The 19,490-nt window shown below is 43.1% G+C and overlaps 1 protein-coding gene across 10 annotated transcripts in view; it reads right to left on the reverse strand.

Annotated features, from left to right (window-relative positions):
• TJP1 (tight junction protein 1) overlaps nt 1-19,490 on the reverse strand; it is a 319,386-nt gene that overhangs the window by 26,674 nt on the left and 273,222 nt on the right. For 8 of the 10 annotated variants that reach the window (XM_050967885.1, XM_050967883.1, XM_050967884.1 and 5 more), the window contains 7 exons: nt 16,002-16,212; nt 14,698-14,798; nt 12,204-12,557; nt 11,526-11,777; nt 10,017-10,922; nt 9,609-9,703; nt 8,736-8,960 (listed from right to left, as the gene is read on the reverse strand). In XM_050967885.1, coding sequence (XP_050823842.1) covers nt 8,736-8,960; nt 9,609-9,703; nt 10,017-10,922; nt 11,526-11,777; nt 12,204-12,557; nt 14,698-14,798; nt 16,002-16,212 — 2,144 coding nt within the window. The remainder of the gene's footprint in view (nt 1-8,735; nt 8,961-9,608; nt 9,704-10,016; nt 10,923-11,525; nt 11,778-12,203; nt 12,558-14,697; nt 14,799-16,001; nt 16,213-19,490) is intronic. The other 2 variants (XM_050967893.1, XM_050967886.1) reach the window with 1 other exon arrangement.

A 19,490-nucleotide genomic window follows, 5' to 3' on the forward strand; every position in this document is an offset into this window, starting at 1 on the left:
ACAGATATTTTTACCCCCCATTTATAGTCTCGTAAGAACACCCACAGTGCAGCCAAGGTTAAGGCTTTGTTTTAATCTAACTTACACCATTTTTACACCAATTACATTGACTTCAATTAAGCTACTTGTGATACCACAGTCAATGAAAGGGTCATCAAACTCATAGGTTGTGTCTACACTGGGAAAAATTTAGCAAAATATTCTCATAGGTTCCAAAACCTGCTGCAGAGCATCACCATAGAGTGATGGCTCTGGCTGCTAGACTCACTTCTACCACTCTCTCAGTTAAGCCTGCTGAAAAGTAAATTTAATCAAAATGGTGTTATATATTCAGCTGCAGGTCCCTCACCTACACTATGACTCCAACCACTTTTCAATAAACATCCTTTCCTCTCTGTGGTAAAACAGGGCATAAAAATGGATATTACAAATTTTCTACTTTAGTGACAAATCTACATAATTTGTTCAAGCTGTTAAAATAAAGCCTTTTTTTTTTCATACTACAAAACTGGAGGAATATTTTTAATAGGTTTTCCCAGTGTAGAGAAGGCCATGATTTTATCCTAAAATGTAAACCCAACACAAAGACAGTTTTCAAATGCTATTTACCTTATGTGGACAAGACTGTTATTTGTCAGTTGCTGATAAAGGAGTTAGCAACAGATGCAAATGACCTAGTGCTGAACACAGTTTAACCTCAAGTGAAGAGGTGGCCAAATCATGTTCATTGCTCAGGAATAGTGATGAAGCTGACCAGAAACAGCCAGCAGTGTTTCATAAAGAGCACTAATGAACTTTTTAAATTTGCAAGGTCTAACATAACCACTTAACTACAGGGCAACCAGAATAATTCTGAAAGAAAACTTATGGGAGAAAAAGTGAACAGCAAGACTAGACTGAGTAAAACAATACCTCCAAACACATCACCTAAACCTCACAGTTCAAAACAGGCAATCTTTTACAATCAACCCCTAAATGGAAGTCCACACTGCATATAAGGAGAGTTTTGCTCTAATGTCTATAATTGAGAATACACTCTCCTAAGCAATAGGCCTATAAAGCAAAGGATAAGAGCGAAGAGACAAAACTATTTCATATACTACAACTGCTGACAACTAGAAGACACAAATGTGACATTACCCTTACAAAGCAGCTTCACTGGTGCCACATATTTTCTAAAATGGACTTTTTGGCATGATTCCCCCATGAAGAACGCCTGATTGGTGGACATAAATATGATGAATAAAAACATTTGTACACATACATTTCTCAGTGCTGAACTTGTAACATGAGATTCTTTCAAATGTAAAGTTACAACTTGACATTTCTTATAAGGAACACTAAACCATTCAAACTGCTAAATAGATTAGTTTGCTTACAGTATAGAGTTTATTGTTACCAGATTTTATTACTTACTTTACTAGACTATTTTGTTTCCAAAACAGCTATCTAAATTTGTTAGGGGCAGGAAAATGTACATAAAATATTAATACAAAACGTGTCAGTCAATGGATGAATAATATTTTAAAATTAATGGAGTCTGTTCGCTTTGTATTACACCGATGTACAGTGAAATTGTAAGCCCAGATGCCAAAATGTATGTTTCTTCAGAAACCATCAATAAGACAAGTGCTGAGTTATGGCATTAAAAATTTATAATTATGTGAATCTTCACACAGAAGACTCATGTAGGTATTTAACTTTGGCTTGTCATAAACAACTGTGTTGTATCTGACCAAAATGCACTGCTCCTTTCTCAATATTAAAATTATGTTAATATTATGGCCCTACAAAGACTTATACAAATGTTTAATAGCAAACAGTCCTATTGACTTCAGTGGGGCAACTCACACTGCATAAAGCTAAGTAGGAGCCTCTCTGCAGGATCAGAACTTCTGTGTGTGGTTATTCAAGGCAAGTTGCCAAGAAATTACAAAAACAGACATTTCATGCAGCAGGTATCTAGATGTGCTAGGTGCCTTTATGAGGCAAATATAAACTGAGAGGGGCAGAGGAGTTGACACTAATTCTAGACTCGGAGTTTCTTTAACAACGCTCCTCCATTACTTGTTTAATTAGCAATTTCTTATCTATCAGTGACTAATCATCTATATACCATATGAGATTTGTGCAAAAAATCTTTAAGTCACTTTCTTGCTGTTGGTGAGTAAGAAAAGCCAAATACTATAAAACATTAGCAAAAATAATGGGATAATGGGATAAACAGAGATCATGATTTTAATATGCAAACCCAAACCCAAAGTGCTGTTGCATTTAACTCTGTTACTGCATGTTCCAAAGAACTCTACGCAGTGCATTCATGTCAGATCTCTTAGGTGGCTCTACCTTTAAGATGTCCTCAGAAGGCTTTCCCTCTCCAGCAGCTTCAGAGGTTTATTTTAAATGTTACATACAGACGCTCGCCAGGTTACGCAAACTCGACTTACGGAAATCCGCACTTACGGAAAAAGTTCTGTAAGCTTTTTTTTGTTGTGGCGTGACTGTCAGGTATACGTTCCCGACTTATGCAAAATTCGACTTACGTAAGGCATTCTGGAACGGAATGCTTGTGTAAGTTGGGGAGCCTCTGTACTCTAGTACAGGGGTTGGCAACCTTTCAGAAATGGTTTGCCGAGTCTTCATTTAGTCACTCTAATTTAAGGTTTCGCATGCCAGTAGTACATTTTAACAGGTTTAGAAGGTCTCTTTCTATAAGTCTATAATATATAACTAAACTATTGTATGTAAAGTAATAAGGTTTTAAAAATGTTTAAGAAACTTCATTTAAACTTAAATTAAAATGCAGAGCCCCCTGGACTGGTGGCCAGGACCTGGGCAGTCCGAGTGCCACTGAAAATCAGCTTGTGCGCCACCTTTGACATGTGTGCTATAGGTTGCCTACCCCTGCTCTAGTAGGTCCCCTTACAAAATCTGAATAGAATACGTGAAGATCACATACTGAAAAGCTACTCTCTCTTCTTGATGAGCACCATAGAAATTTCAGCCCAAAAGCTATTTTCCCCAATCAGAAATGTGAAGAGAAGAGATGAAAATGCCTCCTCCTTCCCATAATCACATCGTTGTTGAAACTTTAATAATTAACTCTCGCGAGTTTAACAAATTAAAATCCCCATGCTAATAGAGTTTAGGATAATGGACAAAGTTTTCAAAAGTGCCTGCTTGACTTAGGAGACTAAATCATGTATTTGAAAAGCTCCTAAAGCCCACTGAAAGCCAATGGGACTTCAGTTCCTAAGTACTTTTGAAAATTTGACCCATCATGATGCTGTTATGTGTTATAGTATTTTCCCCCTTTTCACATCAGTAATACAATCAATGACCACCATTACGTTGTGGTCTTATGCACACATTTCCCCTCTCCCTGTTAATACCACCAAGCAGTTCTAGTATCATCTAGTTGCTGCCCTTTTATAGTAGCTCAGTTAGAGACAGTGGACAAAGAATAGTGAAATACCTGCCTAGTGAAATGCCCCTTACTGTACTGCAGTGACAGTTTAACTACAATAGCGAACGTAGATCAATTAACCCAAAGTGGAGGATCACTTTTGTCTTCAAAAATGTTTAAATTTTTTTTTAAACTAGAATTTCCCTCCATTATCCATTCCTACCTCATTTACCCACCACCTGCTTTTCTACAGTGACATCAGGAATACTCCAAAGAGCTCACTGCGAAAGTAGATAAAGCTTTTAGAAAAAGATCCAGTCTCTAAATTTTTCTCTGCTCTGAACTATCTTGAACCTGACAACTTAACTGAGATCAATAAGATATAAGTTTATGATGGAATTGCCTATTTGCAAACAGCACCAACAATCTAGTCCCTTATCTCCAAAGCGTGTCATGTCTCAAATTCTGATGAAATCTTACAGCCCAGCCAGGCCTGACTTTGCTCAGCCATTACTATTCCCATGTAAAGTGTTTATTTTGTTTACAGTAAATTGTTTGCATTTCTCTCTTACAAGTCAGAATGTTCATCCTCTCAGATTTCACCATTTTCTGTCTGATAAATGTGAATTTTTTCAAAAGGAACAGACACTAACCTTAGTTTGTTTGAATGCAAGCATCTATGATAGCAGAACGAAAGTTTACAGATGAGAAACCACAGTACTTGTTCATTGATACTGCAAAGCCACATAAGAAAGTATACTCATTTCTCTCTCAATATATACACACCTCTACCCCGATATAGTGCTGTCCTCAGGAGCCAAAAAAATCTTACCGCATTATAGATGAAACTGTGTTATATCGAACTTGCTTTGATCCTGCAGGAGATGGATTGCAGCTCCCGCTTCTTCTACACCCTGGAGAAGAAGAGGGCGAAAAAGCACATCCTCTGCCTTTTGGCAGCGGATGGCACCCACTCATGGATCCAGTGAAGATGTGCAAGAGGGCCAGGGCCTTCTACGCTGGCCTTATCTCCCCAGATCCGACAGGCGCCAATGCCTCCGGGATGCTTTGGGATGGACTCCCAGCAGTCAGCATGGGTGACCAAGACCAGCTGGAGCTTTCTCTCACTCTTGCTGAGTTCTGGGAAGCCCTTTATCTCATGCCCACCAATAAATCTCCGGGTATGGACGGGCTGACTGTGGAGTTCTACCATGTGTTCTGGGACGTCCTCAGCCTGGACCTTGCCACTGTCTGGGCCGAGTTTTTGAAGAGTGGGGTCCTCCCTCTGTCGTGCAGGCAAGCAGTGCTCGCCTTACTGCCGAAGAAGGGAGACCTCTGTGATCTCCAGAATTGGCTTCCCAGCTCATTCCTCAGCACAGCCTATAAGGTCATGGCAAAGGTCACCTCACTGCGGCTGCGGTCCATGCTGGCAGACGTGGTCCATCCAGGCCAGACCTACACCGTCCCGGGCCATATCATCTTCGATAATCTTTATCTGGTCTGGGATCTCTTGGAGCTTGGGTGTAGGGATGGTCTGTCATTCGCCCTCCCGTCCCTGGATAAGGAGAAAGCGTTCGACCGGATGGAGCACGAGTATCTTCTGGACACGTGGGCATTTGGCTTCGAGCCCCGGTTTGTAGGGTTTCTCCAGTTGCTGTATGCCTCCGCAGAGTGTTTGGTCAGGATTAACTGGACCCTGACCATACCGGTCAGCTTCGGGAGAGGAGTGCATCAAAGCTGCCCACTGTCGGGTCAGCTGTACACTCTGGCTATTGAGCTCTTCCTTCGTCTCCTTCACAAGAGGTTGACAGGGCCGGGGCTGCATGAGCCGGAGGTGCATCTGGTCCTGGCAGTGTACGCCGATGACGTACTCCTCGTGGTCCAGGACCCGGACAACCTGGAGGCTTGTCAAGCTGTTTACTCAGCAGACTCCTCTGCCCGGGTCAACCGGGTCAAGAGCTCTATCCTGGCGGCGGGTGAGCTCCCTCCCAGCCATGCTTCAGGGCATCCAGTGGAGCGCAGGTCTGCTGCTCTATCTTGGCGTTTATTTCTCTGCCACGCATCCATCTCCACTGGAGAACTGGCACGGTTTAGAGGGCAGGGTGACTGGGCAGTTGCGGGGCTGGGCAGGACTGCTCCGCTGCCTCTCCCTCCGGTGAAGAGCATTCGTGCTTAACCAACTGGTCTTGTCCATGCTCTGGCACTGTGTCAACACCATGTGCCTGCCCCCGGTGTTCTTGGCCAATAGCCAGAGGCTGGTTCTGGAGTTTTTTTGGCTGGGACTGCACTGGGTCTCTGCAGGGGTTCTCCATCTCCCCCTGGAGGAGGGAGGACAGGGTCTAATGTGTTGTACATGCAGGTCCACGTCTTCTACCTCCAGGTCCTCCAGAGACTCCTTTATGATGCAGGTAGCTCAGCGTGGAGCATATTGGCGCACGCCTTCCTCCGCTGCCTGTGAGGGCTCCAATATGACTAGCAGCTCTTTTTCTCTATCCGAGAGCTCTTCCGCAAGAGCTCTCCGAGCTGCCAGTCTTCTACCAGGACCTCCTCCGGACCTGGAGGCCAGTTTCAGAGACCAGGTCCTTTGTGGCCACCGAGGGGGTAGATCTCCTTGTGGAGCTCCTGCTACATAATCTCCACTTTTGTGTGCAGGTTGTGGAGTCCCCTTGGTGCGCCGGAGATTGGTCCTGGAAGGAGTCACCAAGATCGAAGACCTCCTGGACTACGACCTGGGGGGTTGGGTGGATCCCCAGGTGCTCGGTCAGCACATGGGGCTCTCCACACTTACGACCCCCCCCCCAGCACATACTCCAGAAGGTGGAGGCAGCCCTGCCTCCTGCGGCTCGGTTTTTCCTTGAGCAGGTCCTGTGAGAGGGCCTGCCCCTCACTCCAGGCCCTCTGGATCTTTCCATCGCCCCTTGCCCCGTGAGCCTTCCCGGCCTCCCCCTCCTCAGACCTTGAGCCGGCTGCGTGCAATGCAGCCAGGTAGTTTACAAACCGCGCCAAGGGACCATCTCTACATGCTCATGCTGCACATGCTTCATTACCCCACCCTCATGTCCTGCCCTGATACCAAGTGGCGGGAACTTTTACCAGCAGTGGAGGGTAGGGAATCCCAATGGCCCAGTTTACATTCCATCTTAGTCCCGCGGCCTGCCGGGGACATCAGCTGGCGGCTCCTCCACAGAGCCGTGAGCACAGGCATGTACTTGGCACGGTTTACCTCTGTCCCTGAAGTCTGTCCCTTTTGTGGCATGAGGGAGATCCTGGCATACATGTATTTTTAGTGCGCCAGGCTGCAGCCCATTTTCCGGCTCCTCCAGAACCTCTTATTGAGGTTCTGGCTGCACTTTTCCCCGCACTTGTTTATTTATGCACACCCAATTCGAGGCCCCACTAAGTCGCGGGACCACCTCGTCAACCTCCTCCTAGCCATGGCCAAAGTGGCCTTTCGTAACACCTGGGAAGGGGGGAGGGAGGGGCGGAAGGCGCTGCGACTGTGGAGCTGTTTTCCATTCTTTTATCCGTTCACATATCCGGGCAGAGTTCCTCTGGGCAGTGTCCACCGGCTCTCTCGACACTTTCAAGGAGCAGTGGGAGCTGTCTAGTGCTCTCTGCTCGGTGTCCCCTTCTGGTTCCCTATTTCTGACCCTTTGACCCACACGCTTGTTCCTGTTATTGCCTCTGTTGTCCCCCGAACTCAGTTGGGTTCTGGATTTAGTAGCTCCTCCCTATGCTGGGGGAAGGGCTTTTTAGCAGTGGGCGAGCACTAGCACCATGTCCCAGGTCTCAATAGGAACATTCTCCTGTATCCATCTGGCCTGCCCCTATCACAGAGGATAAACATACTGCTGTCTGCTTGGTATAGTTCTTTTCATTATGGATATTAAAAATCTTTACAAATATTAATTGAAACTTACAGTACCTCCTTGAGGTATCATCACTGCCAGCCATTGTTCCTTAGGGTCTTGCTGCATGGTGAAGGAATCACTTGCTCAGGGCACACTCTCCAAGGGCCAAGAAAATTCCCCAGTTTTGCTTTGACAGCACAAGCCCTAGTAGACTCTGGGGGCCAGCTGAGCTGTTTAGGTCACTTCTTGTGATGTCTGGAAGCAAAGAAAGGGACTCCTTTCCTCTACCAAGAATTGTTAGGTGGTTGAAGTCCGTTTCTTTCTTTCAGAAGATATATAGAGGAGGATGAAAAATAAGAGGACTGATTCACAGCTGCCTGGGTCACTAAACACATTCCTCTCCTCCTTTAGTATCACGTGGGAGGAGCAAAAAAAGTTGGAGATCATTGCTGTATATGCAGATCTTATTTAAACAAGTAACAAGCTAGTAACTAGATGATTCATACCGTTCAGTATGATTCTTCCTTTTTTAATTTGTATAATATACTTGGCTGACTTTTGCAATTTTAGGTTCTCCTCCCCCACTACCTTTAAAAGACATCGTGCAACAAATTCAGTAAATCATTTAGAATTTTATGTATCAAGCCTCAACTCCTAGAACGTTATTTTCCCACAGATTCTTAGTGTTAGATACATTATCAGGGAAACAACATCTTATACCCTGTAATTGTAACTAACACTGAATATTAGTGAATTCACCCACTAGGTGATCTAGTGCTGGACCGTTCTATTGAGAGATTTCCCTAAAATCCCTCAGCACACACAAAGCCTGTGAAAAAGCTATCATCATTTTCAATTTTCAGATGTAGGAAGTGAAGGGCAGAGAGGTGAAGTGTCAGAGTTAGGAATAGAATCCAGGTGCCCCGACAGTCCACTACTCCAGACACTGGTGCTCACAATAAGGTAAAAGGATAGAACAAATGACAAGGAACCAGACAGATCCTAAAATACTGAAAGAGCATGGGAAAGCCTATTGACTACCTAGTGGTGATGTTCTCAATTAAAAAACAAACAGAGAAAGTAGTAAAAATGTGCATACGCACACGCGCGTGCACACACACGCACACTATGTGAGCTAAATTTGTGTCAGAGCTTTCACACAGTTTCTGTATAAATGTTCCAAATCAAAGAAGTGGTCCAATACAGGAAAAAGATGTTTCCATCTACAGAGAAAGACGTCTAGTATCAACATCACATCCAGAAAGTGTAATGAAAGTTTTTCAGACTAACTTCATACAAATAAATTCTCTTGACAATAAAATTGTCTGTTACACAAAAGCTATGCTTTTTCATCAGGTACTTTGGACATCCATCTTGGTGGTTACAGAAATTCATACATAGTAGGTTCAGTTTTACTCCTAAATTCCACCTCACTTTAAAAACAAATGAATAAGACAAGATAAGATGAAAGATCTTACTTAGAATAGTTAGCGAAGTTCAGTTGATTCTGAGGATGTACTGGTTTAGCAGGCTCAGGGTGGTGGCTGGCTGGCACCTGTGTAGAGGGCTTATTTTCAAAACTCCTGCGATCAAAGTAGGAAAGCTGCTTTCGATAGTACTCTTCATCTTCCTCAGGATCATAGTGATTTGAACGTACTATGTCTTCAGATGGCTTCACTTGAGGTCTCTGTGGTTCTGGAGCCCTAAATGGCAATGATGATGATAATAAACAACACTTTGGTGGTTTTTAGTAGTAGTTTGTATTTTAATTAGAGTTCCACATCCCAAATGCTTCTTTGTAATCTAGCTAACCACAATACAATTTAAAAGTAACTCTCATACAACTATGTAGAAATATATTACAACTGCTTCTCAAATAAATAGAATTGCATTTAGTTGGCAAGATACGGAGCTTACATAAGACTCAACAGTGGACTGAGAGCAAAACCTTTCAGCCTTTAACATATACTGTATTGAGGTTAGCTAGCTACGGAGGTTGTATCACAACAGTAAAAATCTCTTAAAACCTTTCCTTCGACTTTACCCATTTCAAAGTTATCTAGATTAAATATTAAAAAGGTCTCCAACTTGCTGCTGTCTTTTCTTATGCCATAATTATTTATTTCTTAAAAAGATCTCAGGAAAGGGCACAGTGAAGTTCACTCAATCTTGCATCAGAGCATCCTTTAAGAAAAGTGTCTTGGCGGCCTCTATTACAGATGTACATGTCACAGTGATATAACATTTCTACTGTAATTTTAAATACCCAAGCAGAAATATCTTACCATTGAAACATCTCCTCTTTTACTATTAGATTACATATTTGTGTTAATGAGAAATGGTACATTTACCTGTAAATTGTTTTGTCGTGTTCATACTGATTTTGAGAGGTTGGTTTGGAACCACTCACTGTGACAATGGCAGGTTTAGGTGCTAGTTCTGGAGGCTGTAAAAAAAATCCAACATATAGGTTTACTTCATAACATTCCTATATTTAGAAAGTATCCATGGTATTCGTTTAAAAGAAAACCATGTGATTCAAAGTATCAAAATCTGAAGAAAGGGTGCATTTGGGGTAGCAAATTCCCCTTAATAAAACCTTCCACTTTCTATTTTTAACATACAGTATACTGAAGTTACATAGCTAAGAAGGTAGTACAACAAAGAAAGAACTCCCTCTCTTTATATATAGAAAGACTTACTGTTTCTGGTACAACCTCATTTGGTACTTAACTTCAGTATATGTATTAATTATTTACCTTGACAGCTGATGTATCATTAGGGTCCTTGATTTTTTCCACTGATGCTGATCTTTTGTTTTCAAACATCTTAACTCTAGTTAGCACTGATTGTGGTTTCATGGCTGGATCTTCTTCTTCCTCTGTTAGAGTTGGTGGTGTAGGCAGTGGTTTACTGTTGGAAGGCAGTACTTCTGGTTTGGTTTGTGATGAGGGTGGGGGAGGAGGAGGAGGCACACCTGCAGTGCTATGAGAAGGCTCATACTGTCCTGCTTTAGCATTAAATCCTTGTGGAGGACCTTGTTCATAGCCTCTCATATGTGGATCGAAGTACTGCTTAGCTTCAGGAGACTTAGATATTGCAGAAGGGTATGTCTCAGCTTCTGATTTATATCTACTGTGAATATCATATCCAGGAGCGGGCTGTTCTTCATATCGCAGTTGTGGTAGACTGAAGTTTTTAGGTGCATGTTCATAGCGAGGCCTACTGTCATAAACCATTGGAGGTGGTTCTTCAAAGCGAGGTTGTGCTGGGTAGTAGCTGCGTTCTGTGCTCTCTTCTACATTTTGTCTGGGGTTAAAGTCCCTAGGAGGTTGGTTATCGTAAGGTGGTCTTGGCTGGTAGGGCTGTTTTTCATCATAATATGCCCAGTGGTCCTCATAGGGAGGTACATGGTCATCATAATGTAGACGAGGGTCATAACCATGGGAAAACTGATCTACATAGTTCGTAGACTCATACCTATATGTTGACGGCTCATACTCTCTCTCTCTACTGGGTTGTTTCTCTGCATACTGAACCTGGGATTCGTAGATCAGATTTGTCTCTTTCTCCTGTCTCTGTACTGGATGATTAACTGCTGGTTGTTTCAAGACGTAGTTCTGTCTTGGTGCCTCCTCATTAATGTATGGATCCTTTTTGTATACCTGTAGAAAGAGAAAGTCTCATGTGTAACATGAAAAAAGTGATTGCGCCTATGTTTATTTAAAGTGCTACACTGCAAGCAGAATTAGATAAAATTAGTTTAGGGGTTATTTAAATTACAGGGAAAAGCAGTCTTTTTTTAAGAATGGAAATTAACTTTAATGTTTGAAAAAATTCACATTCATATTCAGTGTACCCTGATCTACTCATTTTATAAATTATCTGTTTCCATTTAGTAAATTGGAAACCATAAGGTGTGAGACAAGTTTAGCATCATTTTGAGGACAACACAGGTTTTTGACAAAGGCTCATTAATGAACAGCATAGGACGTTGACAATTTAAATCAAATATGCAAACAAAAAAAATCAGACAATGCAAATTTCATTTAAAATTTCTTGTTTTCTAGAAAAAATAGAAGAGGATGTACCGCTTGAAGCCATGCAAACAAAAAACAGGATGATTCTTAGAAATCTAGATGCACAGTTGTATAGTTCATGAACCCTCAGAAAAATCAAAAGGAATTCTCCAATAAGGAGCAAAAAACCCAATCATGTGCTAGCTTGATGTATAGCAGCAAATTAGTGCAATGATGCAGCACAGGTACCTTTGTTGGATCTATATGCGGTGATAAGGATGATGGCTCTTGATCTCTTAGCATTATGTGAACTCCCTCAGTGCTTGGTGTTCTTAAGGGGCCAGCTTGTAGTTGAAAAGAGTTGTAAGGAGCTGAGGTGGGCTCCTCCAGTCTGACATTAGTTAAGTTTACATTAGGATTAACAGCAGAAGGTGATGAGGTTGCAGGGTTTGTTTCAGGCGACGGGGAAAGGTAAGGGCCTGCAGGTGAGGCTTCTGCTTTCTGTGAAGTGTTCAAAATATTTTAAATATAGTGCTCCTGTATAATGCTATGACTTTCCAGTCTATATTAAAAATAATACTAAATGTTTCGATCAAACATCTACTACATGTATAGTTGTTTAAAGAGCACTGATAGAAAGTATCAGGCATTAGCACTTTTCAGCAGTTTTAGAAAATCATATCACTTTTTACAAAATGAAGCAGATATCTAAATATAAAGTAGACTGGAACATCAAGTATTTTCATATCAAAATAAACCACAGCCCCTTTATAAGAAAAAAACCCCAAATTCTCTAACCCATTCTGGCATTAATATTGGCAGCTTCTGTGGTGCACTCACAATATTGTCAAGGACTGTATACAAAAGTCCCTGCTCCTTACACTCTAAGCAGAATGCCTCCTATCAAAGTGTAAAGTTGCTGCTTACCAGTTGAGAGGCAGCTGTTTTAAATCCTGGAGAATCTATTCTGTGATTTGGCTGGGTCTGAGCTTGCGATGCATAAGGAGGATATGTTTGACTTTCATGATGCATTCCAGAGGAATCCTCTCTTACAGGTTCAGAGGACCGTGTAATAGCAGATTCAGGAGGAGTCCCAGCTTCATCATTGAGCGTTTCATCAAGTTCTTGATCAGTGTAGGCACCCCCTTCTGTATCTGTGTCGTCATAATCTGAAGTGTGTCTACTATCTGTGCTGTACATGGAATATTCACTACCTGGAGCTGACAGGTAGGAAAGGCGATCATCGTGTAAGTCGAGGTCATCACTTGTAGCACCATCTGCCTGTGTCAAACAAAATTAAATTAAGATCTTTAATAATTTTCAAAGGATGCCCTTCACCTTTCATAGGAAACTGGGAAGGATACTTTCTTGTGGAGAACTAAAAATCCATGTAAATTCAACACACTGTATGTATCTGCTTCCAATGTGTGATGGGCAGTTAAAAAGCCTGGTTCTTTAAAGCGATTAAGGGTCTGATTTCCAGATGTGCTGAACAATTCAATAGGAGCTATAGGTGCTCAACAACTCTGAACACTTCTGTAAAATCAAGCCCTTATTGTTGGAGGATATCATATAAACTGCTCTGAGGGTAGGAGTCTGCAGTTTTCCTATCTCCATTGCTCCTCTATTTCAATAACTGCTGGCTTTCCAGCTGCTAAACACAGTCACTTCCCAGTCCCATGGGATCAACCAGAATGGGGCAGGGAAAGGGGCAGCATATAGAGAGAATCAGAGCTTCTCTTCCTTCCCCCGCCCACTCCAGCAATGGTGCTGTGGGATAAGTGGCATTAGCCATTGCATGCAGCTGGAATTGCTGTGCTCCCGTTGCCCCTACCTCCATCTCATATGCCTGCTCACAGGGAGCCTTCCCCACAGGTTAGGAACTGTTCTCTGAGGGTATGTCTACACTGCAATTAGACACGTGTCTGAGTCAGCTGGCATATGCCAGTCACAGGTGTCTAACTGCAATGCAGACATACCCTTAGAGCAGAAGTGGGCAAACTACAACCCACAGGCACGATCTGGCATCTCAGGGCTTTGGATCTGGCCCATGGGATTGCCCATGCCGCTCCCAGAAGCTGCAGGCACCATGTCCCTGCGGCCCCTGGGAAAGGGCAGAGGGCTCCGTGCACTGGCCTCGCCTGCAGGCACCGCGCCTTGCAGCTCCAATTGGCCGGGAACAGGGAATCGCAGCCAATGGGAGCTTCGGAGGAGGTACCCGCAGGTGAGAACAGTGCGCGGAGCCCTCTACCCTCCCCCAGGGGCCGCAGGAATGTGCTGCTGGCCACTTCCTGGAGCAGTGTGGGGCCAGGGAGCCTGCCTTAGCCCTGCTGTGACTTGCCGCCACCCCAGAGCTGCTCCAGGCAAGTGGTGCAGGGCCAGAGCCCGCACCCTGAAACCCCTTACGCACCCCTCCTGCACACCAACCCACTGCCCTGAGCCCTCTCCCGTACCCTGAACCTTCCTGAACCCCAACCCCCTACCCCACATTAATGGCCTTGCATGCAATTTCCCCACCCAGATGTGGCCCTTGAGCCAAAAAGTTTGCCCACCCCTGCCTCAGAGTATCACCACCACCATATCAGCAGAGATTAAGAGTAATTCCCACTTGGCAGCTGTTTAGTGGCCTACCCAAAATGAGTCAATCATTTCTATTCAGTTCTTCAGGCCTTTCTGATGTTGGCACCCTTCTTGATTAAAAAAATGACCAATGATTGAGTGTACATGATAACATAACTATCTTCTCCTACTAAGCAACAGGGTTGGGGTATTTTAGCACAGGCAGTGTGGGGAAGCTTACAATGCAATTGCCTGTGCTGTATGTGTTAAGGCCACAAGGGACTATCAAGCTCTAATCTGACCTCCTTTATAAACAAGGACCATAGAATATCTCCCATTAAGTCCTGCATTTAGCCCATAATTTCTGGTTAAGCTAGCGTATATCTTTTACAAAGTCACTAATCCTGACACACGTCAAATGACAGATAATCCACCACACCTCTTTGTAAGTGATTTCCATGGGCAAATAACTAAGTTTTTTGTCCTCGTTACCAAGGTTAAGTCTCTACTTTTATCTTAGTAGAAATCAGTGTAGAGCAGTTCACAGTTGTCAACTGAGTCAGTTGATTCCTTTAGACCTGAAAGTGATAGGCAGAACTATAAAAAAGTTTTTTTTCATTCCAGGAGAAAACCCAATTGTCTTGAAAGCACAACTGAGAGGAACGGAAGAGAGATGTACAGATACAGTGGTGACCACTAAGAGCAGCAATATCACCAGGATTGTTTTTAAGCCACAAAGATACTTTATAATAATCTTATTATGATCATGAAAAAGGGAAAGGAAAGACTGCTCACTATTTTACTGTATAAGAAGAGTAATGGTTTTATCATTCGTATTCAAAGGGAAAGTGACATTCCTTACCTTTCCTTCTGAAACCCACACCAACTGGTTCTGTTGCTGCTGAACTGCTTCCTTTAGTGCTCCATACCAGCCATCATTCATTGAATTCAAGTTGATAGTAGCTAAAAATAAAATGGGATTAATTGCTTCTTATATAACATTTCTTTTTCAGTTGGAGAAAGTTCTGGACCACTACTACCAAATGCAACGTGAATTGTGAGTTTAAATAACTCTTAGGATACTTTGTATACACACATTTATTTATGTCTCCCTTTTATACAAAGTAGTTTTGGGCATTTTATCAGTTAACAATGAGAGCTGAGTTCAAGCACAATTCTACTCTAAAAGAAACTATTAATGTGGCATCTTTTTCCTTAAAATACTTTCCTCTTGTGTTTAATTCAGAGTCCTATCTGTTTCCTTTAGATTTCCTAATATGTTTCTGCTGATTTTTACTCCTGTTGGCCTTGCCAAGCCAACACAGCTAAGAGAAAGTGAGGTGGCTTAGATTCCTACCCGTGCTTCAGCAGGACAGATCTTTACTAAATTCCACCTATCTATCTGAGACTACACAAATACAGCAGATGTAATCTGGTCTACAAAAGTATTACTGGTGATGACATACAAGGAAGAAAGCGTTTAGTTTGACAGATTTATTAATTGCCAGCCCTGTAAGCAAAAATCAACTTTTTTTTTTAATTAGCAAAACTGATCATATTTGATTCAGGAATCAAATATAGAAAACTGCAGCACCCTATGATGTCATTTTTACAGTCACTTTCAAAGCAGAACCACATGTTAAGCCATCACAGCTCTCCCACTGTTAATACCACTCTTTGCTGCTATGGGGCAACAGATAAGTCTGAAAGTGAATCAGGACCAGAGCGCAAGGAGGAAGGCCAGTCATGGATACAGTGGGAATTAGTCACAGTGAGAACAGCATGTAATACCCAAGAAAGGGAAAGAGTTTGGGAAGGGGCCAAAACGTACCATAGGTCATGAAGGGATCTTTGTTTGCTACCCCCCCTTCAAGAAGAGAGGCAGGAAGAAAGTAGAAATACAAGAAGAGAAGAAAAGAACCACACAAAATACACACTAGTGCTGACAGATCTTTGAAACTTGTGAAAACCACTAACCAACTTTTTATTAAAATTTGAGGGGCTTTGACGTAATGGGTACTATTGGTACTCAGTTACCTAGGAATGCAAAACGAAAAATCATATTCATACTATACAAGAGATGCTGTTCAAACCTATGTTGGATATATTACCCCGCCCCAATTTAAGTTGGGCTTGGTTCATAAACATTTCCTGCTGTTTACTTACTTGTGAAGAGATGATGATTATTTTTCCGTAACTTGTGAGCTCTTTCATACAATTTTCTGGCACTTTTCCGTGATTCTGGACACAGTCTCATTCTCATGGTTTTTACACCCTGCTTGGAATCAGGGTTCAGGAACACCACAATGGGATACCATTGTGCATAATTCAGACGATCCACAGCATTTGGAGTGACATCTAATAATGCATGTTTGTCCTGCAGAGAATAGTACATATGCAAGTAAAGCTTTCAAGCGCGCTCTCTCTCTAGATAATGCATTTTTAGTGTCTTCTACGGGTGTGTTTTCTATTTACCCTATAGCATTTATGCACTGATAACTAACTTACTAACCTTTTCCATCCTGAAAATGGGAAAACATATGGGAATTCCCAATACAGCCAGGCTGCCCATGCAATCAGTCCCATCAATATCAGTACTACTTAAAATTGGTATGCCTAAACATGAATTGTTATAACATGTAATACATTTAACCCCTATAAATCAGGCACTTTTCCGAGGTAAAGGGTGAGTCATAAAAGGGCATTGTACCAGAAACAAAGTCTGTGGTTACTAGGAAGAAAGGCCAGGTCCAGATTCCTAGGCAGAGCTAGTTTTCATGTCTCTTCAACTCTCCTTCCAAGAAATCCCTGCCACAAAGCCAAACTCAGGAACATGCAATTAGTGCAATAGCATGTAGTGTTTCCAGTTTGTGATGTTCCTTCAGTGGCTCACATTTTTTCACCGGAGGGGGCAATAAACAATTTTGTTTTTAAAATAAGACGAAAGAAGAGGGAAAGGGATGGGAGTCACATGGGGTAAGCTAGTATTAGACATCTCCAGGAATCTAAGTGAGGGAGTTTGGCATCAGTTTCTTCAATTAAGTAATCTGTCACTTGCTTAAAAAAACGCATATGAGCACCACAGCTGCAAGTCCCACCCTTCTTCATGTGAAGAAAGTAGAAGAGAGTAAGCAGCTTAGAACAGCAGTAATGGAATAGTAGAGACTTCTTGAAACAGAGCCTACAAGCACGTCCAGATTGAAGAATCTAATGACCAGGGGCGGGGGGAGGGATCAAGTTTTTCAAGTGATAGCCTGCATTATATTCCACAAGTGGTTATCACATGTCTAGTCTACATGCATTGGATAACTTTTTAGTTAGCAGTACCTGGAGGGGTGGCACATCCACCCTTTGCTTCCTCACGTGCATGACCAAAGTATAAAGGGCAGAGTGGACCAGTACTGCCTGTGATTCCACGTGGTGAAGCACAAGTCCCTGAGTTTAAAGCACTGCCCCCTCATGGGAGACCATCCTACATCTCAATACCCATGCAAGTGGCACGTTCTGGACTGGTGAGAGATCCTTTTTGAAACAGATCCAGCATTTAAGGGACTAGTGCTTGAGGACCTTCTTGTTGGGAGCAGTCTGTACACCCACACTTTGTTCCTGGGCCCCCAACATCCAAACCTTTCGGGGACTAGAGATCCTCAAGGTTTGCACCAGACACACCATCAAAACAAACTGAGATGCTCTCCCCAAAGTGGCCTTGATGCCAAGGGAGAGTCAGGTCCAGCCAGACACTGAGCAGAAGAGGTGCAGAATGTCTTCCCTAAACTCTGACTCTAAGCCTCACAAAATGACATACCTGTCAGATATCAAAGGTACATCAAAGTTGAGGAAAAACTCCCTAAGCACTGCAGAAAGCACCAGTCAGGATGACCCAGATGTGCCATAGGTCTCACCTAGCATGAGCCATGCTGGGAATGGGGAGCATAGCCTCAAATGGGACCTGACCCAAGACTCCAAGAATACTGGTACAGTGACCATTCATACCAGCCCCCATGACCTCCCACACTATACAACGTTAATTTATAGGGTATGTGGGCCCTATAAGCACTCCCAGTTTGCCAAGGACCCAGCTTCCCTTGAGCAGTGTTTCTCAACCAGGGATACAGGTACCCGGGGCGGTGTGCAGAGGTCTTCCAGAGTTGCACACTGATGAAGTTGTCAATCTGCCATAGTTCTTCCTGAAGACTCATGCAAGGAAGGCAAGCAGAGGCTGCATAAAAACTGGATTGAAGAAAGGCCTTTCTGTTCTACTTGTACTAGGCCATTCAGAAAATCCCTCCATCTCTTGGTGGTTTATGGGGGAAGAGGGCTAGGGGACAAGCAGTGTTCACTCAGAATATTCCAGTTGGATAACCCAGTTCATGTTTAGAGTGGCAGGGGCTCCTCTCCTTCGCGGAGTACTAGCACACCTTACCAGGGCACAAACTACATCAGTGGCCTCTTTGGCAGGCATATCTCTCAGAGACATCTATAGGCTGGCAACTTGGTCTTCTGTGCACACATTCATGAAACATTATGCATGAGTGCAAGCAAACAGGGATGATACTGTTTGGCAGGACTGCGCTGCAGTCTCTGTGGGAGTGAACTCCTTGTACCTGCGTCAGGGAAGGCCTACTGTTTGGGAGTTACCAGCAGCAGAATATGATATGGATAATCACCAAGAAGAAAAGGAGATTACTTACCTGTGCAGTAACAGATGATCTTTGAGATATATAGTTCATATACACATATCCCATGTATATGGACTACACATCTCAATGCAAAAAGGCTGTGTAATAACTGTAGTCCTTCAAGATGCATTCCCTCTCCCACCACCAATGGGCACTTCACTTCACGTGAACATGCACCCCACATGACTTTGATAAGAGATTTTCATTAGTAATGTCCGTTTGGCCCACACATGCACTGCTGATATTCTCAAGCCCTGCAACAAGACAAACTGTCCTCAGTTCCTTCTCCACTAAGTCTCAGAAGGAACTCTGAAGCAGAGGGGAAGGAGGACAGGTAGAGGAACACCCATAGGGGACACACATCTCTAAGAACCATAGTTGCTGCACACAGCGAGTAACCTCTTTTTCTTTGAGTAGTGTCCCTACAGATGCCCCACGTCTGATGACTTCCAAGCAATACTCCCATAAAGAGGATGGAGCTCTGGAATTTGAGTCTAGAACTGAGGAAAGAACTGCATTGCCAACAGCCACATCACATCTAGAGGCATTAACTATAGCCTAATGCCTGGAGAAGGTATGTACTGAGGACCATGCAAATCTCAGATACTGGGACATTTTTAAGTGAGGTCATAGATGTAGACTGGGACCTTGTAGAATGAATTGACATATCAGAAGGAGGTAGAATGCTGGAAGCACTGCAACATACAATAATACATCCTGTAATCCATTTTGACAGTAGTTGGATGGAAAGAAACTGGGAATGGGTCCTACGGTTACGTAACGTTCTGAAGTACAGAGTAGAGTTGTGGTATTGAGTGACATGCTTGTACCTCCAGGACAGTACCAAGAGTTTCAAGTGCTTTACAGAAGGTGCTGATGTAGCCGGAGGCTTAGTTTTATACAGCACCAAATAACCTGAGACGGGTACTGGGAGAAGGGTTAAGTCTGACCCTGATCATCTGTTTGCGCTCTGGCC

The sequence above is a fragment of the Gopherus flavomarginatus genome, chromosome 9 (genome assembly GCF_025201925.1).
Source record: "Gopherus flavomarginatus isolate rGopFla2 chromosome 9, rGopFla2.mat.asm, whole genome shotgun sequence".
In the NCBI taxonomy this organism is placed as follows: Eukaryota; Metazoa; Chordata; order Testudines; family Testudinidae; genus Gopherus; species Gopherus flavomarginatus.